At 40.6% G+C, this 25,410-nt stretch overlaps 1 protein-coding gene across 2 annotated transcripts in view; it reads right to left on the reverse strand.

Moving 5' to 3' along the window:
• Window positions 1–25,410, reverse strand: part of PLA2R1 (phospholipase A2 receptor 1) — an 81,933-nt gene that overhangs the window by 36,416 nt on the left and 20,107 nt on the right. For both annotated transcript variants that reach the window (XM_045032542.1, XM_045032541.1), the window contains 5 exons: window positions 14,383–14,496; window positions 13,689–13,832; window positions 13,229–13,417; window positions 10,847–11,004; window positions 9,255–9,362 (listed from right to left, as the gene is read on the reverse strand). In XM_045032542.1, coding sequence (XP_044888477.1) covers window positions 9,255–9,362; window positions 10,847–11,004; window positions 13,229–13,417; window positions 13,689–13,832; window positions 14,383–14,496 — 713 coding nt within the window. The remainder of the gene's footprint in view (window positions 1–9,254; window positions 9,363–10,846; window positions 11,005–13,228; window positions 13,418–13,688; window positions 13,833–14,382; window positions 14,497–25,410) is intronic.

Genomic DNA, 25,410 nt, shown 5'->3' on the forward strand with positions numbered 1-25,410 from the left:
TGATTTGTAGCCTGTAGGTATAAGTACACCTCTACCTCAATATAACGTGATCCGATATAACACAAATTTGGATATAATGCAGTAAAGCAGTGCCCCGGGGGGGGCAGGGCTGTGCACTCCGGTGGATCAAAGCAAGTTCACTATAATGCGGTTTCACCTATAATGCGGTAAGATTTTTTGGCTCCCGAGGACAGCGTTATATTGAGGTAGAGGTGTATTTGCTAGGTAAGGCATAGGTATAAATTAAAGCATTAACACAGTGAACCTACAAGCTGCAAGGACTGTAAAATAATATATTAGCTAAACTAATCAAGGTCTAAGTCCCAAAAATCCTTATCATAAACAGCTAACCAGGAGTAACCCTAGACCATAAGATATCACAAGACAGAATGCTGTAATAAGTAAGTAACACTGAACTGAAGACAGCTAACCACAAGATGCCTGATTATGCCAGCTTCAGATAATTTAAGTTAGGAACATCAGCAGATATCCAACAACAAGAATGCCATGGTAGCTAACTGATGTACAAATGAGCTTGAGGTAAAAGGCCCAGTAACCTAAAAGGGAGAAGGGCACCCCTACATTCCTCACCCTAGGGTGAGGAAATACAGATAAGGAAAAGGGGCTGAAACCCCTACTGAATATGCATTAGGCAAAGTGGACATCAGTGTAACATATAAAAGCTGTATCTTGGTCAGTGACGGATTAGCCACTGGGCCAACAGGGTCCAAGCCCAGGGGCCCTGGCCAATTGGTGGGCCCTGGAAAAATGGGCAGCCCTGAACCCCGACCCACTCTGCCTGCCTGGCGCTCCTGCTGGGGAGCGGGGTCAGGGTGCTGGGGCTTGCTCCTGCTGGAGAGTGGAGTTGGGGCATGGGCAGCTTAACACACTCCACCTGCCTGCCCAGCACTCCTACCAGGGAGCAGGGCAAGCCCTCACACCCCAACTCTGCTCCCCCACCCAGCAGAAGCGCTGGGCAGGCGGGGAAAGCCCCTGTGCCCAACCCTGCTCCCTGGCAAGAGCACCAGGGGAGGAGGGGACTGCAGATGGAAGGGGTCGGGGGGCACTTGCTCTGGCCCAGGGCCCCACAAAACCATAATCCGCCTCTGATCCTGGCCTGCATACCTTGGGAGATGCCATGATGATGACCAATGGTGGGGACAGTGAGGATGATGACTAATGCTTAGGGTCTTTCTGCAGGGAGTGGTGAGAATATATGGATGCTCATATGTGGGATGTTTTGACCATCTTATATTATTTTTCTGCTTTGCTGGGTTGGAGTGTTTGTGATTTTGCTAACTGTGCTAATAAAAATATTAAAAAGACAGAACATTTTTCTGAAATGTAACCAACTGTCTCCTTCGGGCACATGAGATTCCTTGTAATAGCCTTAATATTTCTGCATCTGATCATGAGGCAGAACCTTGTCAAACCACAGAATGCTAACTGGGAATTAATACATAATGAACAGATCAGGCAACATAGTCAATACAGGGTAATGAGTTTACATACTGAATCTTGGGGGTACACGCCAGGACATTTAGAGATGTCATTTTGGGATGAAGTGTTTAATTGTGCTTGTTAGTTTATAGTTGTGATAACTCATTACTGATGTAGAATATAAAAAATGTAAGAAACATTGCATGTTGATTCAACTGAGCTGGTATTTATGACCATCTGTACCCCTATGTTTATTCCTTTTATAAGATTATGATATTTTTTGTGCAAAGTATGTCTTATGAGGTATAATTTGAAAACTCATAATTTGCTGATCATTATTGTCCAGGTAAGATGTGTGTGGCAACATTGTATGTAAAGTTATAATATTCTACTGTATGATATTACTAAGACATGTTCCAAGTCTGGAGAGCAGTCACAAACCTGTTTCCCATTGACAAAAGGCTAGCTAGTGCCTCAGAGAGGTGTCAACAAAATCAAATGGACCATCACCTGGTTAAGTGGCCATTCTTTGGCAGGAAAGAGGATGTGGGCAAAAAATTACATCTAGACAAAGAAACAACTGGGGGTTTCCTGTCCACATATCCTTTCTGTCTCCTGAACCTTAGCTGGAGATGATTCTCAATGAAAGGAAAGAACTATAAGAAGCGAGAGCAGACACCCTAAATGATCTCTCCCTTTCTCTCTACCCCTGGCATTGACAACACTTGAAGAACAAAGGAAGCAGCATTGGACTGGGGGAAGGATCCTGACTGAAAGAAATTCAGCAAGTAAGATTGCTGAAACATGTGATCAGAGAGATCCTTGCTTTGAATTGACTTAGTTTATTAAACTGGGCATTTGCTGTGTTTTACTTTTATTTTCGTATAATCAATTGAGACTTTTATTCATTATGTGTAGTCACTTAAAATCTTTCTGTAGTTAATAAAATTGTTTTATTGTTCTAAACCATTGTGTTCGAACTGAAGTGTTTGGGAAACTCCACTTGGGATAACAGGATCTGTGCATCTCATTTTCTATTAATGACGAGCTTTGTATGAGCTTGTATTGTCCAGAAGGGGATGGGCAGTACAAGACATATTTCTGGGAGAAAGTCTGGGACTGGGACTGCAGGTGTTGCACTGCAGTGTAATTCAAGGGTGGCTGGCTATAGCACTCATACAATATAACGGGGGGGGGGGGTAATTTACATGCTGGAAGCTGTGTGAGAGAGACCAGGAGTGGTAGCCGTCACAGAGAAACAGTGTAAAAGGCACCTCAGCTTGGATAATTGAGGGAACACAGCTATTCATCAGTCCAGATTGTACCCTGTCACAGTATTATATGTTACAGCTGTATGATTTTTGTTTTAAACTGAAAATGGAATGTTTACTTAATACTAAAAGTGGCCTCAATGCTGACCTTTGATAAGGCAAATCATCCTTCTTGTTATTTACTTCGTATTATTTTCCTGCTCTGTTTTCAAATACAGTAATACTTTTAATTTTCTTCAATCTTTTTTTTAAAATGCCAATAGCGCAGGATAAAATAAATGAAGCACATTATAGCTATTACACAGATCTAATTTTTTTCATCCCAAGATGTTCACATTGGGGAAGAGTTGACAGAGCTTTTGTAAAGGGAAGTCATGCCCCGCCAATCTATTAAAATGCTTTGGGGTCTCAACAAGCACATGGACAAGGATGATCCAGTCAATATAGTGTAGTTGGACTTTCACAAAGCTTCTGACAAGGTCTCACACCAAAAGCTCTTAAACAAAGAGGGGATAAGAGGGAAGGTCCTGTCATGTATTAGTAAGTGGGTAAAAGATATAGAACAAGGGTAAGAATAAAGGGTCAGCTTTCACAAATGGAGAGAGATAAATAGCAGGACCCCCAAGGATCTGAACTGGGACCTGTGCAGTTCAACATATTCATAAAAGATCTGGAAAAGGGGATAAATAGTGAAGTGGCAGAGTTTGCCGACAGCAAAATATTACTCAAGATTGCTAAGTCCAAACCTGACTGTAACAAGTTACAAAGGGATCTCACAAAAACTGGGTGATTAAGCAACCAAATGGCAGTAGAAATTCAATGTTGACAAGTGCAAAGTAGTGAACCTTGGGAAACATAATCCCAGTTATACATACAAAATGATCGGGTCTAAATTTGCTGTTACCACTCAAGAAAGATCTTGGAGTCATCGTGGACAGTTTTCTGAAAACATCCACTGAGTGTTCAATGGAAGTCAAAAAAGCTAACAAATTGTTGGGAGCCATTAGGAAAGGGATAGATAAAAAGACAGAAAATATCACAATGACACTGCATATATCCATTGTACACCACAACTTGAATACTGCATGCAGTTCTGGTTTCTCCATCTCAAAAAAAGATTTATTAGAATCGGAAAAAGTACAGAGAAGGGAAACAAAAATGATTAGGGGTATGGAATTGCTTCCATATGAGGCACATTTTTGTAGTGTTTTGCAGATTTCCTTAGAGAATGAGGACTGAAGTTCAGATATAGAGTGAACGTTTTGTGAGAAGTATTCACCCACAGATGAACAATCCTTGGAGCTTAAATTCATAACTTTGCTAGACACTAAAAATCGTGGCTTATTACAACAATCTATAACCCACTAACAATCCCCCGCACCAGCTTCCAGGTTGTTAACAGGTCACTTCACCTTGAAGAGTCCCCTGAAATATGTGCTCATTACTTATGCTCAACAATGTGTTCCATCTTGTATTTAGCTGTGACACACTGAGTACATTTCCCCAGACCTGAAGAGCTCTGTGTAAGCTGGAAAGAAGAAGTGGGTATTCACCCACGAAAGCTCATGCTGCAAAACGTCTGTTAGTCTATAAGGTGCCACAGGATTCTTTGCTGCTTCTGGAAAGCTTGTCTCTCACCAACACAAATTGGTCCAATAAAATATATTATTTCACTCACATTGTCTCTATTTCATTTTTGTTCATCAATTGTACTTGGCATTTCACCCCTTAAATGCACCTCCTTCTTTCCTATCTTATTTTTGGCAGGCATGGTAACATTAATAGTATCAGTATTGGGAGATGGGCCCTTTTTACCACAGGTGACAAGCAGTAAATAAGAGAAATGCCCATTTTAGTGCTATGCTATGGTAGCTTTGAACATGTCAGCTAAATTACTGAGGACCATAACTGCCCACTGATATATGTGTATGCAGTGTTGTTGTAGCTGTGTTAGCCCCAGGATATTAGAGAGATAAGGTGGGTGAAATAATATCTTTTATTGGACCAACTTCTCAAAAGCTTGTCTCTCTCACCAATAGAAGTTGGTCCAATAAAATATATTACCTCACTCACCTTGTCTCTCACTTCTCTCTCTGTTATCAAGTAACTGACAGCCCCAGAACTCCTACCAGAAGCTGGTTTAAGGGAAGTTCTTAAAATCATTGTTTTTGGACAGATTGCCATAGAGAAGCTGACCTTTGTTACAAGACATTTGCTCCCTGTTAACAGATAACAGGTTAAACAAATAGTTGAATTAGTAAATAAATAAAAGTTTAAGAAGAGCCAAATAGCTCATGATGAGGTCATAGAAGAGGAATAATAGTGATTTCTGCAATTATTGCATCAGCTGATCAGATGCACAAGAGATTTTTAATGCTAATCAGTCTGAGGATCAAGTAAAAATCAACAGAAGATAAAAACCTCAGTAAAATAGATAAGACTAGAAAGCTTTGTAAAGACAAACAAACATGCCTGGGCTAAGAATCCTTGAGAGAAAAATAAGAGGCATAATAAATTAAAAATCAGATGTGAGACAAGCCACCAGAATTTACCTATAGTTAGTTAATGTACATCAACAATGACAAAGAAAAGGAAGAATAAGTAAACCTGGAAGAGCCCATAGAATGAAACCAAGAATAAAGTTAATGCCTGTTACTAGTAAGAAAGTTATTTTCTATGACGTGATGGCAGCTATGCTAATACAGAAAACTACAGTTTGGGGATGCAACATCTATTTAATCAACACACAGAGTAGATGGAAAGAGAAAACTAATCAGCAAGATAAAGAGTCCAAAATAAAAATTTAACTTACTGACTACTTTTGATCAAATGCACACAACTGCTTCTATCAAGTTAAAAATTAACAGACCCATAGAAATCAAGGAATTATACCAAGCTTGAGCATGTTTTACAGGATGAAAAATAACAGAGAGCAAAGAGGCAACTCCCACAGTACATTCCACTATTTATGACCTATGAGTCAGACATGTGAGTTCTGATCCTGGGAGGTGCTTCACTGCCTTTTGCAATGGTTGAATGCCTTCAAATCACACTCAAATCACTCAGTGTCTCTCATTCACGGCTTGGTCTAATGAAACTGGCTCTGTTCACCCCAATGAGGGGCAAAGGAGAGAGGGAACAAAATTAAGAATACCTTTCTGAAGAAAAATGTGAGCATGATGGGGTATATAAACTCAACACTGGGATAGAAGGAGCAGTTCTGGGCCTATGTAGCCTCACCCTATTGCACCTGCAGAACCTGCTCCAGCTGGAGGAGGAGTTTAAAATGCAGCTGGACAGCTCAGAAAGGGGAGGAGAAGAGATAGGATAGAATAGGAGATAGACTGGTAGGGGAGCCCAGGCTCTCAAGTCTGCTGTGAGGGTGGTATAAACCCCTCCCTCCTTGAGATAAGGGGATTAAAGGCATTGTAAGCCCTGAAGTAATGATGTGAGGCCTTTGGGGGCCCTCAGTTGGTCTGGAAACTCCTTTTTGGGGGCCAGGGGGTCTTTGGACTTCTATACTTTGTTGGACTCAATCCCAGAAAGGGATGATTTCATGGGTGACCTGGCTAGAGGGTTGAGTTACACTCTGTGATGCTGGACAACGAGGTCAGATCAGGACCCCAGGCAATTCACTTGTGTATTAGTACAGATCAAAGTAATGTGTAAGTGTGTATTGAGATGTTTAAATGTATGAAAACTAGTGGAATGTTATGTATTGTTTTCACTTATTTGTTCCTATTATAATATAATAGCAAACATTTACTTTGTGTATACCCCTGTAACTAAATAATCCAAAGAAATCTTGTGAAATACTAATGAAGGACTAAAGGACTAACAGAAAATGTTAATTTCAAAGCAAGTGGCCATTATGTGATGGTTGGAGATTAGAGGCTATGTGCATTCCTCACTCAAAGGAAAAGTCCATCTGGGTAGCGACATTGTCAGCTTGTTTTCTGTGTGAAGATACTATAAATATGGATTAAAAGAAAGACCCTTTATCTCTGCACAGTTTGGATTCTAACAGGGCAGAATAACTAAATGAGAAGATGGAAATACCCAGAGTTATTCCTGATAGCCCTGAGAGACCTTTAGGAAACTGGCAGATTATTATATCTTGCTACCATTTGGAATTATAGACTATGGTTCTCTTGTACATATATTTTACCTGCTTTAACCTCCCAACAACTCTCATTGTTTTTCTTAGCTAATAAACCTTTAGTTAATTTACTATAGAATTGGCTGCCAGCATTGTCTTTGGTGTAAGATCTAGAATACCAATTATTGTGGGTAAGTGACTGGTCTCTTGGGAGAAACCTGATGTGGTGTGATTTTAGGTTTAATTGAACTTTTATCACAAAGTTCAGTTTGTCTCAGTGGCAAGACTGGAGAGTCTAAGGGGACTGTCTGTGACTCCACAGTAAGACTGGTATAGTGATCCAGGAGTTCACATTTGTTACTGGCTTGGTGAAATCTAATTATAGAACACACCACCAGTTTGGGGTGTCTGCCCTGTTTTCTGACAGTCTGCCCTGAGGTAGGCACTCACAGTCATGAGCCACTCCAGACAGTGTGGCAGTATCTACTCGAAGAGAGATTGCCAACATGCTGGAGCGACCACTGGCAGGCAATACTAGAGATGGGGGAGAGTTGAGACCCAGGGACCTAACCACTTGCCAGTACCACTTGTAATCAACAGCCCCGTCACAGCAAGGAATTTTTTTTTTAATAGAATAGCTGTTTATGTGAAATATTCAAATGGAACGAAAAAGAACATAGTGACTGATGGGTCAAAGAAATTATAAATGTGCACAACCTGCAGGTAGATGGAAAGACCTAAATACAACAAAACTCTTGATACTTGAATGTTAATCCAAGTTCTTCATTTAGCAGTGCACTATTGAATGATAATCAAAGGTCGTGCTACTTCTAATTAATAATGAGAACCACCTTTACCTAAAGATGATGGATGTGCTCACAAGGCCAAATTCCACATTCCTTTCCCAAGCAAACTCCCATTCACTTCTGTCTACTTTAATCTAACCTAAATATTTATATCAGCCCCATCACCAGCTATTTGAATGCTTTACTAATTTGTTAAAGCATACACATGAAAGCTTACACATACACTAGCATGGGGGAGAAAAGTTGCCCACTCTTGATTTTGATGAGGTCTTTCCTGTGCTCGCAGCTTTATAAATTATAAAAAATGACATGTTCTTACTAAACTGCAAGAATCTTAACAGCCTGTGGCCAAGAGCGGAGATGAAGGAGTAGGGTCTTTGAAAGAAAAAGACATCTGTAACAATTCTGTCATTTCAATGGCTTTAAATAATTAACTCCTGCTAACGGTATCATCATAACACCATTTTTTACTTTTAAACACAAGAAGGAAACAAGATTCAGTGAACTCAGAACCTGTTCTGTGATCAGATTTTTAAACTTCATTTTTAAGAGTACTCATAGCACAACACACCTTAGAATGACAAAACATCTGAGAATAATATAGTATATTTTTACTTGATATACCTCAAAATAGAGATTGGCTCAAGTGAAATGCCTTTACGCAAGCACCCTAACTTAGAAAATTCCCCAATTTGGCTCCAGATGTGGATACAAATATCACAGAAAGTCTCTAGCTCCATAATGGCCTGAACAGAAATCTAAGTTCTTAACAGACTTGAATTTGGGGGAAAATTGGATCTAGGTCCTAACTTTTTAGCTTGGTCCCTTCTCCAATTTAAATTGAATCTGTCATGTTTCTTGACCTCTGGCACATAGCTTTGTTAATCAAATATCGAACGGGAATGACAAAAATAAAAAAAAAGTGAGGGGGGATGGGGGAGGAAACTATTACATTGGGCAGAAATACTCCTTCACAACCAAAGAAAGGATAAATATTTCTATTGAAAAAGCTTTTATAAAACTTCTCTATAAAGTTTTGAGCAATTTTCAAGGACACCAAAACCCATCAATCCCAGAATGTTTCTTTATATTGTGTCTGTTGAACAAACTGGTAGCAAAAACAAAAAAAAAGCTTTACCACTGGACTACATAGTTTAAAAACCTTGAATTCCTATTATTTTCTCCCTTTTAGATAGCTTCATGCCTTTCCATTTGCTTTACAAAAGTGAAAGGAAAGTCAAATTGAGTGTAAAAGTTCATTCTCCATATTAAAAAAAACCTGATTATTTTTCACCCTGACATTCCACTTGAAACTATGAAAACCATGTGAGAGGTGGGGCATCATGTAACAGTCATTATTTGCACAGATGGTCTGCAAGAGTATTTTGACTTTTGATCTAGAAAGAAGCAGGAACTTGGGTCATAACTTCAGACAAGGCAGTGATCCATAAAAGGAGCACTTGCAAATCTTACATTAATCTTTGGTTTATACATTTTTAAAGCCAACAATAGGATTGAGATTTTTCCTAGGAAAACTCAAGTATATTTTTTAATGTGAAAAAGCAAACTGTTATATACAAATATGTAAAGCTTTCCTATCACATTTTATGAAGTAAAAAAAGCACTACGCAAACTCACCTCTGGACAGTCTGATTCCTCCTTGGACGTGTCATTTTCAAGCTGTCCTGCTATTTTACAAATGTAAAAATATCTATCCTCACAATTTTTAACTTGCCAGTGTCCTGCCTAACAAAAAAAAACAAATAAAAAACCAAATCAAACGCACACACGATTACGTAGTTTCTTTTCTTATTTAACAGACCTTTTTGGATGAGAGAATAAACAGTCACATTCTCCTCACTTGATTCCTGTGTTTAGTCTTCCCATTGACTTCTGCAAAAACCTTCAATGATACTATTTGTGTGAGTAAGGCAAGACGGATTTGTCTCTCTGAATATTAAAATGAAATGCCCTTTAACTAACTGAAGCCAATGAGAACTGCTGTTGCTAGCCCTCTCAGAATCATGTCTTAGATGTTTCTTAGCTACCACTGGGCCTGACACGATTAATCCTTTTTCGCGTGCATGGTCTTTACTCAAGCAAGTAAAGGTTTGTGGGTCTGGGCCCCTAGGCATTTTTAAACTATTTGACATGCACAAAATGAATGCTTTAAAAGTTAAATTTTGTGCCTTGGTCTCTGCTACGTTGCACTTTCTATAGTCATTTACACCTGTGCAAAATGGGTGAAAAATGCTCATGTGTATCTAAGACATTAGGCCTGATCTTCCAGTTCTTAGTTATTAAGAGTAATCCTTGGTTTCTGTGGGACTACTCCCATGAGTAAGGATTAATCACATGAGGAAGGGTTTGCAGGACTGGGCCAATTATTAGGGACTAGATAGAATTTCTGATAATTGTGCAGAATAGTGGATTCTTTGGCAAAAATGTATTTTACTATAAAACCTGAAAATGGTGTCACATGGCATTAAGGAAAGAGTTTATTAGTGGGTTTGAGCATTACTAAATTATCCTTTGGTCAGATAAAATATTGGTGAATGTTTTTAGACATCCTTGTTTGGCTAGTAGGAACTGTAATTTACTTTTTTTTTTTTTTTAAAGTATGCATTTTGCTCCCAGTCTCAAAATCTCTGGCAGATTTAGAGTTCAATCCTGCTGCCATTAAAAACCAATGGCAAAACTTCCAATGCCTTGGAGTGGGATTAGACAGTATATGCTGCTCCTTGGTGTATATTTTTACAAGATGTTCCATAAACTGCTATAAATGCTGAGAACTGAGAGTAAGATGAAACCGGCATACTGTATCAAAAAAATTCATTTGGAGCTTTCAAGTCAACCTAAATGCAATAAGTTAAGATGCACTCTATATGGATTTTAAATTATTTTCTCTTCACTGAAACAAAACTACCTGCCCACTAATTTTTGTCTTCTTCCATTCGGCACGCATTGCATTATTCCATTTCTTATTGAGGATGAGGCCCAATGGTTATGACTCATTCTTTATTTTGTTTGTGCATCAGCACAGTCCTAAGACTGATTTTTAAGGCTATATCATAGTTTTCAAGACTCAGAGTCATTAAGCATCAACAGGCAATGTTGTAATGTGGTCAGGGATGGAAAAATATATGCATATTAAAAAGCCCGACCGCGATCATGACCAGAATTGACTAACCTAACTTTATTTTTAAAGGAAAGGAGGAAAGAAAACTTACAGATCCTTGTGCTGAAACACAAAGTTGACTTGTTCTCTGAAAGATATTAGGCTCTTGTTTGTGCCAGTTAGTGTAGGTTACTGAGGAGCCATCAGACCATTGAAAAATAACTGGGGTTTTATTACTGTTCAAGCCAATCCATGTTTCGGTTACATTTTCTGTAAAAGATTTTAAATTTGGATGAAGCAGAAATAAATGCCAATTATTTCCATAGGATTAACAGCACCTTTTAAAAAAAATGCAGAATTTCAGTCAGTTTCACCTTTTTTTAGAAAAATACACAATTACACAATTACACAAAATTTCTGAAAATTTACAGAGATATGTTTCTGCTTTACTTTATAAAAAATGGCTTCAAAAGTAAACCAATGTATGTGATGTTATGATCTGTAAATGCCCACAGGGGGAAAAGAAATTAGGAGCATATGCATGCAAGGGGGACAAAACATGGTATAGAAGACAAAGTTGGCTATGGAGTGGTATCCTTTTTAGGGCTATCAAGCAACTGAAAAAATGAATTGTGTGATTAAAAAAATTAATCACCATTAATTGCACAATAATAGAATACCATTTATTTAAATATTTTTGGATATTTTCTACATTTTCAAATATATTGATTTCAATTACAACACAGAATACAAAGTGTACAGTGCTCACTTTATATTTTTATTACAAATACTTGCACTGTAAAAAACAAGAAATTGTATTTTTCAAATAACCTAATACAAGTGCTGTACAAATACACTGTAGAAAAACATCCAAAAATATTGAAGAAATTTCGATTGGTATTCTATTGTTTAACAGTGCGGCTAATTGCAATTAATTTTTTTAATCGTGATTAATTTTTTTGAGTTAACCGCGATTAAATTGACAGCCCTAATCCTTTTCCACCCAGCCTCTGTGGCTGGGAACTAATGGGCGCTCTGCTCTACGTGGCTGGGGAGACATGACATCTTGGAAGAGCCACTGTAGATTCCCTACTCAGGGCAACTTAAGTTGCAAAGAAAAAGGTATCATAAACATTGCTGCTTTGAGCAGTAGTAGTTCTTGCTCCATAGCTTTTGCACAGGGAGTATTATTGAATTAAGTAAAAGCCCATGCTGTCATACAGGTGTAATTTGTAAAGTGTAAAAAAAAAAAAATGCAACGGACCACGAATTCCAGTGGTGATTGAACCTGGTGATACTGTAAACCCAATGAGCACTCAGCCAGTCTGAAAGGATGGAAACAGCTACAAGCATGACTCAGACATTCTAGGCTTCAGAGTGACAATCCTGGAATTTTACTGTATAGATCAGGGGTAGGCAACCTACGGCACGTGTGATTTTCAGTGGCACTCACACTGCCCGGGTCCTGGCCACGGGTTCGGGGGGCTCTGCATTTTAATTTAATTTCAATGAAGCTTCTTAAACATTTTAAAAACCTTATTTACTTTACATGCAATAATAGTTTAGTTATATATTATAGACTTGTAGAAAGAGAACTTCTAAAAACATTAAAATGTATTACTAGCACGTGAAACCTTAAATTAGAGTGAATAAATGAAGACTCGGCACACCACTTCTGAAAGGTTGCCGACCCCTGACATAGATGCTTGGGAGCAGTTTGTAGGGGCACAACAAATAATAAAATGAAAATGATAAGAATCAGACTGCAAAGGGCTTACTCAGGACTTGCTCAGAAGCTAGAATATGCCAAGATCTATGGTAAGAGACACTTGACCATTAGACTCTTGATGCTAGTCCCACCTCCTAGAGGGAGCAGTGTTTTCTGGAGCCTTACAAAAGGGCGTTGAACTGCGTTGAACTGCAATGTTCCAGGCTGGGAACCACGGCCAATGGGAGGTGCAGGGGCGACGCCTGCAGACAGGGCAGCACGCAGAGCCACCTGGCTGCACCTCCGTGTAGGAGCCAGAGTGGGGACATGCTGCTGCTTCTGGGAGCTACTTGAGGTAAATGCTGCCCAGAGCCTGCACCCCAACCCTCTCCTGTGACCCAACCCCCTGCCCAAGTCCTGATCCCCCTCCCACCCTCCAAATCCTTTGGTCCCAGCCTGGAACATTCTCCCGCACCCTGAACTTCTCATTTCTGGCCCCACCCCAGAGCCCTCACCGCCTCCCACACCCCAATCCCAAATTTTGTGAGCATTCATGGCCCACCATACAATTTCCATATCCAGATGTGGCCTTCGGGCCAAAAAGTTTGCCCACCCCTGTCCTAAAAGGAGTAGGCATCATAAGTTCTTATTCTATCTTATGTCTATACAAGACAAATAATATCATGCCTGAGTCATGTGGAAACCCATCATTAAAAGAACTTAATGAATAAAAAAGAATTCAGTTATTAAAAGTAACACAGTTTAAACTAACTCTCCAGCACTCACCATCTTCAAGAAGGTTAATAAGTAACTCCACATCTGCCAAGGAAGTTATACTAATGAGATTGCTATTATCAGTCTTGCAAGACAGTAAAGCCTCATTCCAGCTCTTTTCCTCTTTATGAAGCTTGTAGCAGTTGCGGTTGTAGGGATACCAGCCAGTGTTACAGCGGGTAGGATGATACTTCCATATATCTTAGTTAAACAATAAAAGATAGGAATATATTACACAAAATTAATTTCAGGCTATGCTCTATTGTTTTCATAATACAGTCATAGCTTTTTTATTTATTTATTTACAAAAGTAGAAATATAAAACCATCCAAAACTACTAGGTAAAGACAGAACATATCCACATACGAACATGCAGTATCATGTATCAAAATACAAATGCTAAATATAGATGATACTTTATTGTAAAAAACAAAAAACCCACGAAAGGAAATATTACCATTGAGAGACTTACCAAATGTTTCATATTCTGTACTATTTTCATATTTTTTGCATACATAAGGCAATCCAGATTCACATTTATAACTTTGCCAGTCATACTGTGCCTTTGAATTAAACACCACACAGTGATTTTCTCCAAGTGCGCTATTGGTGAGATCTACAACCAATTTTAAAAAACGTAAAATTAACCACAATTTACTTTTGAATTGCAGAACAGGCTTATAATCTTCTACGGGTGTTAGCATATTGATACACAAACCACAAGCCCTAAGTAAAGTAAAACAAGTTTTACTGCTCAGCACTGGGTAATGCAAAGGAACTGATTGAATTCACAGGAATTGGATGGTTGAACATCACACTCTATATTTGTTGGTACGTGTTTGCTCACTGAGTGCTATCCCATGAAATACCTGAAAAGTTCCAGTGTCCATTTTCTGTGGAAATGAATGGCCTTGAAATATGGGACAAGGGATGTCATAAGGCTTATCATATTAAAGTGAGACTAATCAGTTAAAATTCCCAATATAAAATATATCTTTAAAATACACTTTAAAAAGTCCAATTAATGAAACCCTGATCTATGTCCCTGGAATTTTGAATATCCCTCTAAACAAAAACACAAAAAGGGCCAATACTCTTACAAATTTCAGTTATAGAGAGCATACAATTACAATGCAATAATTCAGAGCAAGAGGAACATCAAGTACTTGATCTCCAGTTCACAAATGCCAATGGTGCTCCATCGGACCACTGCCAGCCAGAAGATTCATCCAGTCTATTTAGCCCTGTCCACAGCAGAATTCCTTTAGTGCTTAACTTCTCTGAAATATAAAAATAAGCAAAGCATGCTGAACATTTCAGATATACTGTTCTGATCTCTCATGGTGATGATAAATCAAAGCTTAAAACAAGTCTCCAGAAGGCTTAGGAATGCCATTGGCATTTAATCTTTGCTCTTGAAAATGTTCTATTCCATTACTAATCAGTATTATACTGAAAGACAACTAACTTAGCCAGTCACTGTACAGGAATAATGTATGTCCGCAACAACATGATCTCTTCACCTTCCATCTTGTTTCAGCTTTTTTTGGTCATTATGAATGAAATATGATTTTAAGGTCAATTATAGTAAACAAAATTGTCAGACACTTAAATGAACATAATTTGTTGGAGAAGAGTCAACATGTTTTTTGTAAAGGGAAATCAAGCCTCACCAATCTACTAGAATTCGTTGAGGGGGTCAACAAGCATGTGGACAAGGGGGATCCAGTGTATACAGTGTACTTAGATTTTCAGAAAGCCTTTGACAAGGTCCCTCACCTACAGCTGTTAAGCAAAGTAAGCTGTCATGGGATAAAAGGGAAGATTCTCTCATGGATTGGCAACTGGTTAAAAGATAGGAAACAAAGGGTAGGAATAAATAGTCAATTTTCAGAATGGAGAGACGTAAAGAGTGGTGTCCCCCACGGGTCTGTACTGGGACCAGCCCTATTCAACATATTCATATATGATCTGGAAAAAGGTTAAACAGTGAGGTGAAAACATTTGCAGATGATACAAAACTACTCAAGATAGTTAAATCCCAGGCAGACTGTGAAGAGCAACAAAAGGATCTCTCAAAATTAGGTGACTGGGCAACAAAATGGCAGATGAATTCAATGCTGATAAATGCAAAGTAATACACATTGGAAAATGTAATCCCAAATATACATATAAAATGATGGGGTCTAAATTAGCTGTTACCACTCAAGAAAGATCTTGGAGTCCTTGTGGATAGTTCTCTGAAAACATCCACTCAATGTGTAGCGGCAGTCAAAGAAGCAAACAGAATGTTGGGCATCATTAGGAAAGGGATAGATAATAAGACAGAAAATATCATATTGCCTCTATCTAAATCCATGTAATGCCCATATCTTGAATACTGTGCGCAGATGTGGTCACCCCATCTCAAAAAAGATATATTGGAATTGGAAAAGGTTCAGAAAAGGGCAACAAAAATGACTAGGGGTATGGAATGGCTTCCATATGAGGAGAGATTAATAACACTGGGATTTTTCAGCTTGGAAAAGAGATGACTATGGGGGGATATGATTGAGGTCTATAAAATCATGACTGGTATGGAGAAAGTAAATAATGAAGTGTTATTTACTCCTCATAACACAAGAGCCAAATTAAATTAATAAGCAGCAGGTTTAAAACAAAAGGAAGTATTTCTTCACACAATGCACAGTCAACCTATGGAACTCTTTGCCAGAGGATGTTGTGAAGACCAAGTCTATAACAGGGTTAAAAAAATAACTAGATAAATTCATGGAGGATAGGTCCATCAATGGCTATTAGCCAGGATGGGCAGGGACGGTGTCCCTAGTCTCTGTTTGCCAGAAGGTGGGAATGAGCAACAGGGAATGGATCACTTGATGATTATCTGTTCTGTTCATTCCCTCTAGGGCACCTGGCATTGGACACTGTTGGAAGACAGGATACTGGGCTAGACGGAACTTTGGTCTGACCCAGAATGGCCATTCTTATGTACACAAATATTTAGTGCCTTCACCTGCAAACTAGACATTTCAAATCCTAGTGTAATAGGAATTTCAGAGTTTCCTGTTAGCCACATCCTATTATTGAAAGTAATAATTGTTGGGATTGCCTCCAAGACCTCTTTCCACTTGGCTTCCCAAGAATTCAGTTTGACTCCAGACTTTGTCACTCAGGTATCTTCATTTGGCATACCGCAATGCTACACTGAGTTGATCAGGCTCAAACGCAGTGGGAATGGATGAAGGGTACAGAATAGCTCCAAAATTACACAGAAACTCTCTCCCTTTATATACATATCTCATTGCATTTACTATACATTGCATCGCACATTTTTGGATTGGCTTGGTTACTTTGAGCTGTCCATGCATTGTCCATCCTGACCTCCTCTTTACTACCTCTTTACATTCCTTCCTTATCTTGTTTGCAGTAAATGGTTCCCTGGTTGTCCACCCTCTGAACCTGGCTGGCCCAGACATTCTGTCTTTTTAGCCTAATGATCTGTTTACCTCCAAAGTCTATCTTCAAGAAATGGAGCCTCCTTTCATGTGTTAATCACTCATGTCACACCAGGCCTCAGCTACATTCCTCTGCTTCTGTCTTTCTGTTTTATATTAGCATTCATATTCATCATATTTCTGTGCCCTCTTTTTTAAGTTCATTATTCAGCAACACATGCCTAAGACCGCAGTAGTTGTAATTATTTGAACTACCATCAATATTAGACTTAAAGTAGGAACCAGGGGATGCAAGTTCATCTCTTCTGGTACAGCCCACCATGGTGTTTCCACTGCCTGAACAATAGCATCCCAATGATGACAATATCATTGCTCGGCTATTAGTTGGGCAATGGTCATGAACTGCTCTATTTTCCTTTGTATCAAATTAGTGATATTAATGGACAAGGAATGAACGGGTGCAAAGAGATTGGTCACCAGTGATTCCCATTTGGTGTTGTCTGTCATGACCTCTGTCACATTCTCCTTCATCTTCACACTTGGCCATAGGTCATGGGTCCCAATCTGAGTCAGAGAGGTGAGGTTCAGACAAAATCCATCCAGTGTCCCATCATGGTTTTGTCTCCACTGAAAAGTTGTGGTAGCCCAGAGCACATACTGTGTCCCCAAGCCGTACCACCTCCTTCACTCTCTCTTTAATGACTAGTTGGGCCCAAACTCCCTTGCTTGTGGAAGGTTCATTTGGGCTGAGCACTCACAGAACCATCTGTGCTTGATTTGTTTACAGCAGGCTGTGTTTATTTCATCTTCACACTGGGATAATGTTGTTTATAGGTCGCATTCTCTATTGTACTGTTAACTGTTGACATATACCATACATACTGTTAACATATACCAATCTTTTAGGATTCCTGGCCTGTCCATCTAGGAATAGCAATCACAATTGTCACAGCTGAATTAATTTCATGTGGTGCCCATGCAAATTGCAAATTTTCCTTCCTGATATTCTTAATTCCCATATCCATTAGTGTGGTTCAGATAAGTGTGCTGCTTAACATTCACCCAGTTTTATTTCTTCTATTCCCTCCATTAGATGCATACGGTATCATATATGCAGCATGCAATATTCAATGATTCAATCACAGTATTCACAGATATATTAATCCATTTTAAAGTTTGTGCAATGGAGTGCATTAACAGTTAATGCCTCCTGCTGCAAGGTTAAAGTACTAATCGCCTTTTAATGGCTCAACCTAAACTATCGGTTAGCAAGTTAATTTTAAGGTTCAATTCCTTTATATCTGCATAATTCCACAGAGAAACCCCCAACTCCAGTGCTACACATATGGTGCCTCTGTGTCCCTTTTGGCTCTACAATTTTTGTGTACTTCTTGGAATATGCCTCCCCCCAGATCCTCCAATAATCAAATGAGTGCCCTGATATTATTGGTAAACTTTTTTTTTTGAAAACATGGGGCTGGGCAGGTTCCAGTCAACTTGTGTTTTGTACAGTCTAAAATATACCTACTACTACTATTTCATGAGTGAGGTATATACAAATACCATTTTCTAGCTATGGAGCAGTGACTGGATAAAATAGAGGGGGGATGTTGAGCCCTGTGGAGGGAGAACAGTGCGGAGATGCACAGGAGGCTGTGGAACCATAGGCTCACTGTTTCAAACCACCCTCCACCAAACCAGTGAAAAAGAAATGATAATGTCAACTATCCACCTGGGTCAGTGCCAGTACAATTAGTGTATATAAGTACACCCATAGTTCTGAAATTCTAGTGCATCCCATAGTTCCCTAAATCCATATCAACCACCTGGACTTCATTAGCCATCTTGACATTCCGGACCCACAAGAACTGGAGTCATAGAGTCCCGACAGCTGCAGGTTTTTGTCAGTCACAGAACATAATTCGTATGCCCTGTAAGTAGCCGGATAGCAGGCCCCCTGACACCTACACATGGCAAGGTAAATCACCTCTCGTCACTATGATCTTAAGCACGGTGCCAGAGGGGTTTACCACAAGACCCGATGAACATTCATCTTCTGAGGCTCGTCAACATCTTTGGCTTTCTACTTGGATACGAGGAGTGATCTGAACAGCTGTAAAAATTCACCACACAACTAATAACACACCAAACCACAAGAGTGTGCCCAATGTTGGAAGCTACCACTACTACATGGATGCAGATCTGCAAGACAAAAAGGGAAGAAACCATTTCTAGATTCTCTCTTTTATTAAACTTTGTGAATTTTGAGCTGGCTTGCATGAACTCAACTCTGCCCTTTACTTCCCAGGTCTACCAAGTATACAGAGGGACCAAACTGATCCAATATCACACATGGACCATACCTCATTGCCTTTGGGAAAGTGTAGTAGGGAGCTAAATCGTGGATCATGAATTTAGATCCTACCTGATGTTCAGTTAGATCTCCTTTTGCATCGAACCATGCCTTGGCATTCTGTACTTCTGCCTCATTGGTTACCTCCATGCTCTTTTAGACCTGTAAAATTTGCATTTGCCATCCTGTACCCGGGCTTCTGATAGAGCTACTGTAGCCAGATGGGCTGGAACTGGGTTAATCCCGTCCTCCCACCGTGTCATTTGTCTTCCCATCAAGACCTTGTAGTGGCAAAAGCCTGTGCATCTGCACTCCGTAGCTCTGATATGCATTAGTACCAGTGGTAACACTTCATCCCAATTGCTGCCTGTAGCATTAACCCTTTTTTGAGTTCAGATTTTATGGTTCTGTTCATTCACTCAACCTGTCCTGGTGCTGTGGAACTTCTCACTGATGTCCAGCACAGTGCACACTTCTTTGACAACAGACCCCACAAAGCTGCTCCCATTGACTAAGGCAATCACCTTAGACACCCTTTTCTGCAGGACAAATTGTACACCAGTTGTTTTGCTGTAGTTAGGGCAGTCATTCTTGGTGGGGAAGGCTTCAATCTAATCAGAAAAAGCACCCACAACCACTAGCACATATTTATTACCTCTTGGGCTTAACGGTAATTCCCCAGTGTAGTCCATTTGAATTCTTTCCCATGGACCTCTGGGTGCCTGTTTCATAAGAGCTCCCCTATGATTTCTGTTAGCTGGTTGTGTCTGGCACAGATTAGGCAGGCATCAAGATGCTCCTTCAGGTCCCTTTCCCATTTGGGCCGCAACCCCCATCTTTGCCAACCTATTTCTGGCTTCTGCCAGTTTGGAGTGGCCACCCCACACACCCATAATAGCAGATCTTTTCACATATCCTGTGGTACCACCTATACCAAACCATTTTCTGATTTTACACCTAAGAGTCCGTGCTCTATTACTAAATCCTGACCTGCTGCCTTCACTTCCTTGCAGCATGCTTGCTCCTAAAGTGATCCTTGCTCCAAATCCTGTTTCTGAATGTTTTGTAACCACTCCACTATAGCTTGTGTTTGTTGCTGGCCTCAAGTCAAGTGAGCACTGCTACCGGGGTTGCTTCCAAAGCGGTCCCCCACGCCCAAGGTGACCCAGTAACTGCTGCATCCTTGGCTGCTAGGTTGTTTTTTCCTGTGCACCTCAATTTTAACCAAAATCAGCAAGCATTTGCCACATACTACTGAATTTGATCTCTCCTCCATCAGTAGTCCAGTACTACTTCTGAGCCCACCAAGCTAACATTCATACAGCAACCTTGAACACCCAATCTGAGTCCAGAACTATGGTAAGTTTAGAGAGATCCCTTTTCTTCCATCAACACACCGATAACTGCTGCCACTTCTGCATACTGAGCTGATTTACTGGCATTTATATTGTAAAGTGTTTATAATTATTCCATCCCTCAGTTTTACTGCTGCCAGACCTCCTTTCCTCTGTCCTTCTGCAGATAGATGGCAGTATGTACATCAAACCTCCTCTTCCTCTTGAACTCTGCCAGCATAAAGTTCTTTAAAAAGATTGGATACCCAGTGCTAGAGGGGCTGACCTCACACTCATGTAGCATCCCTCCTATGCAAATTCCTGCAATCCATTCCATTGGTTCCATAAGCTGGACAGCCTCCACATTTTCTCCTTGCAAAGCCAGAGTCCATTTCTGAATTCTTTCATTGCTTACTTGCCCAGCTGATACATTTCCTCCTAGAACTACCTTAAAGAGAGTATGCTGGCTGACTATAAACATGTTTTGGCTTTCCACCAAGTTTTTGTGCTTGATAATCGCCCAGTATGTTGCCAAGATGATTTTCTCACACGAGTTATACTTTAGTTCCACACTCTGCAGCAGTTGGGAGGCAAATGCCACCGGCTGATCCTGATCTCCATATTTCTGCATGAACACAACCCCTATACTGTTTGGAGTTAGGCTTTTTAATGCACCCAGTGTTACTCTCATCCGGACTAGTCAGTACAGAGCGCCCCCAAAAGCCTATTCGGCTCAGCCACTGTTTCAGTGTGCTCTTCCTGCCAATCCCAATGAGGTGCCATTACCAATTCATACAGTGGACTTGCTGGGGAGAAAACTCTCTGCAAAATCCTGTTATTCCCAGAAAAAATTGTAGAGCCTGTTTGTCTGTGGAGATGGGCAGTTTGGAGATTAACTCTGCTCTCTGGTGGTCTATACTTCTCCCTTCCTCATCTATGACACTCCCACAAAAATCACCTCTTCCTTGCCAGCTGTGATTATTTCCACTATTCACTTTTAATGCTGACAACTGCAGACACTGCAAAGTCTCAAACAAATCCTGTTTATGTTCCTCTTCTGTAGGGGATTGAATTAATATTTCATCAATGTACTGGATGAGTCTGTCAGGCTGAGGGACGTCCCAGAGTCCATGCTCACATGAAGCAGTGTAAATGCCTTGCCCTCCCTCATGTAAAAGCCATCCTGTACTGACACTCTGGGACTAGGGGGAGGGACCAGAACCCATTATTAATGTTCAGCACGGAAAACCACTTAATTTTATGAGAGATTTCTGTAGTCATCTCAGGATAAGCCGTCACTAAAGGAGCCACAGATTTTGCCCTATAGTTTACGGTCCTATAGTCTATGGTCAACCTCCATCCCGCTTCTGGCTTCTGCATTGGCCAGGCTGTAGAATTACACACTGAGGACACTGCCTTTATCACACCTTGCTCTAACAATGCCTCCACTATCTCCTGAATTGGACTGAAGGACTCCTTAGGTACTGGATATTGACTCTGGAGTGCTGGACTTGGCCCATACCTCTGAAACGGTCTCCACTAGTTGGGGTACCCAAGCAGGTGTGTCCTGTTCATATCTCAGAGCAATTTCTTATGCACTGGGCATGACACCTCTTTCCACATTCCCCCAAAGCACCATATTGGTCAAATCCACCACTAATTTAATTTCCACTAACACACGAATCCCTAGAATTTCTTCTTGTGAATTTATTACCATGTCACACTCTTCATATTCCTATTATAATTGGTTCCTTTCCCCTAATCTGAACTGCACAAGTTACTCCAGTAACTTCCTGAATCTCCCTTCCTCAGTCCTTTTTGGCAAGTGCCCTGTCATGGTTATTGCTACCCCACTGTCTAGTAACATGTCCTCTTCCACCCCCACTATAGTGATGTTTACCATGGGGCATGCCTGTAAAAGGGGTGCTATGAGAGACAGCTGGGGTGCAAGAGTCTGGCAGCCCTATTGGGTGCTCACCAGACTGGCTACCCTGCAGAGCTTTCAATCTCTTCACTTCCTCCTCCAGTTCCTCCTCCTCTTTCTTAAGCTGCCCAAATGGCACCCAGAGTCTTCGATGTTCCTGATCTACTTGTCCCTTTCCCCAGAGTCCCTTGTCCCTAGGGCTGGATTCCACTTGGAAAATCTTGGCTTCTGCCACCAACACTGTGGATTTATATGTAGCCCCCACCAGTGCTCTCCTCTGGACAACAGACTGTCCAACTTAGAAGGATTAAGGTCAAATTGTAAAACACAATCCTTGCATTCCAGGGACAGCACAACTAGCAACATTTCAATGTGTGTTCTCTCTCCTGTAGCTAGTAAATATGCATATTAGGCTTCTGTAGATTCCACCACTGAAGGAGGCGATCTGCTAGTTCACTCAGTCCTCCTTTGGGAAGAACTTCATATTAAACAAATTCCTCTACTTGAGCTGATCTTAAATTGTAAAGCACCCATGCCAACTGTGCCCCTAAAACTGAATCCTCTAGGGTATGCTCTATGATCCCTGTCCACAAACTTCCCCAAGATTTCTGCAATACCGTCTCCCAATTCTGCATAGGTAAGTGGTTCATATCTTTCAAGGCCAGTCCTTTAAAAAACACTGAGTATACCTATTTCAATCATCCCTCTATGGCACAAGCACGTCCCATAGCTACACTGCAAATTGGGAAAACCCTGCTGGGTCCCATCTCCCATCATGCTGGCACTGCCACAACTAGTCCTGTAAATTTGCTACTTGTTTCATGAGCTGGTCTTGTTCCTCCTTAATGCCTCACAGCTTTCATTCTTCTCCAAACATGTCTTGTTGGATTGTATTGCATGTACCTTGTATATTTATTTCCTTTTCCAATTTGTGGACCTGAATTTTTAAGTCCTTCAGTTGTTTATCCAAGGCTCGGATTCCCAATATTAAGCCTTGTAACAGAGTCTTTTGCTTGTCTGTTTTACATTTCTTATCCAGCACTAGGTGTTGGAGTTCCTTCTCCACCCAGTTCCAGTCTCCCCAAAACACATCTCTGCGGAGTCCATAGGGGCCTCTTTTGGATACAACCCACCCCTCCAGTGCCCTGGCAACTTCTTCAAATTTAAACCCATCTAATGCCATTGCAAACCTTGACACATATAATAAACTATACATTACCTGCTCCAGAAGAATGGATCCAGGTCGAGGCATGGCACCACTGTGTTGGGATTCCCTCTGACACCTCTTTCCATTTGGCCAAGAATTCTGTTTGACTCCAGACTGTGTCACTCAGGTATCTTTACTTGGCATACAGCAACACTACACTACATTTGAATCTGATCAATTCAGCAGGGATGGATGCAGGATACATAACAGCTCCAAAGTTACACAGAAAGCCTCTCTCTTTATATGCATCACATATCTCATGGCATTTACTATACATTGCATCACACATTTTTGGACTGACTTGGTTACTTTGCAAGAACCAATTGCTGTGCAGCATATACTGTCCATGTGTGATCTCCTCTTTACCACCTCTCTACACTCCTACCTTATCTTGTTCATCATTATTTTGCTTGTAGTAAATTGTTCCCTGAGTGTCCTCCCTCTTATCTTGGCTGGTCCAGACATTCTGTCTTTTCAGCCTAATGATCTGTTTACCTCTAAAGTCTATCTTCAAGAAATGGGGCCTCCTTCCATGTGTTAATCACTCATGTCAGGCCAAGCCTCAGCTACAACAACAGGAAAAAACTGATATTTGTAGAGAGGGGAAGTATCAGGATTCAGAGCAGTCTTTAGAGCACAAAACTAGAAGCCCAATTCTGTAACCCTTTACCTATACTTATATTCTTTAGTCAAACTAGAAATCCCACTGACTTCAAGGGTTTCAGGATCAGGCTCTAAGGGAAGATCACAAACAAAGTCTTATTTAAGAGACCCTTTCCATAAGCAGGTAAACAAATATATCAAAGATGAAGAAGTGTTTTCTGTTTATGATATTTACTTAAAGCCTGCAAAACCTTGTGGTCAGCCCAATCCAGTTAGTACAGGTACCGCAGAAGAAATAGATTATGACACAGGGAAGAAGGTAGTTATAGCTTGCTATTAAAAGGCTCTCGCATTGTATTTGTGAAATTCTCCAGGGAAAATGAACACACCTGTAACTTCCTGTAATGGGGGCACTCATCTCTTGAGTGCTGGGTGTGAAACTGCAGTCCTTTTCTCACTCCAGGCACCCACTGAAGACCTGCCAAGGTTGGCTGGCAGACTGCAGCAGCTTGTCCCTCTGGTCAAGTCATTAAATCTAAATTAAGCCCTTCTGCAGTACCAAAGTGTACAATAACTAACAGTCTATTTGCTCTCACTAGGGTCTTGAGCCCCAGCTCTGGGCCCATTAAATTTGGCCCTTTGTTCTGGAGCCAAAACAAGGCCTCTCTCTTTCTTGGGATTTACACCACTTTACCTGTGGCTCTTAGGGGAACCTAGGCTCATCCATCACTTTGGGTTCTAACACAAGAATCCTATAAACAGCAGCCATGTACTACTTACTCCAATCTGTGGCTGCTATTTTCCTGGGTCTCTTCCTAGTACCAGGCCTCTTTTATCTCCAGCCCTATTTCAGGGCCAGCATCCTCTGGTTTGCTCTCTCTTCTTCACTTGGTTGGTCCCAACTAGGAACTGACGTGTTAAGGCTCTGCAGTGTCTTTTTTTCTAAGCCTGCTGGGCTCTGATTAGCTACTTCTGTGAGGTTTCTTTAGACAGGCCTGGAAGACCCACCTTTGATGTTCCTTTCCTGTTAGTTGGGGTGCTGGTTCAGTCTGAGGGTAACATTCCCTCTTTTCCAGGCTTTGCCCTGCTTCCTCAGGGTCTTCTCTCCCAGATCTCTCTGCCTGGAAAGCTTTTGCAATTTAGGCTCCCTGGGAGTTCCAACATGCATCAAAAGGTGGGTTTGACCAAAGTAACCCTTTAACTATGTTATCTAGCCAGGGACACTTTTTGTTTAGCTATTACAAGGAAGTCAGCCAGGTTCTTGGCAATACCCTTATCTTCCTCAGAGAAATATGAAGTGACAAAAGCCTGGAGTTCC

This window comes from Mauremys mutica, chromosome 10 (assembly GCF_020497125.1).
Source record: "Mauremys mutica isolate MM-2020 ecotype Southern chromosome 10, ASM2049712v1, whole genome shotgun sequence".
NCBI classification, from domain to species: domain Eukaryota; kingdom Metazoa; phylum Chordata; order Testudines; family Geoemydidae; genus Mauremys; species Mauremys mutica.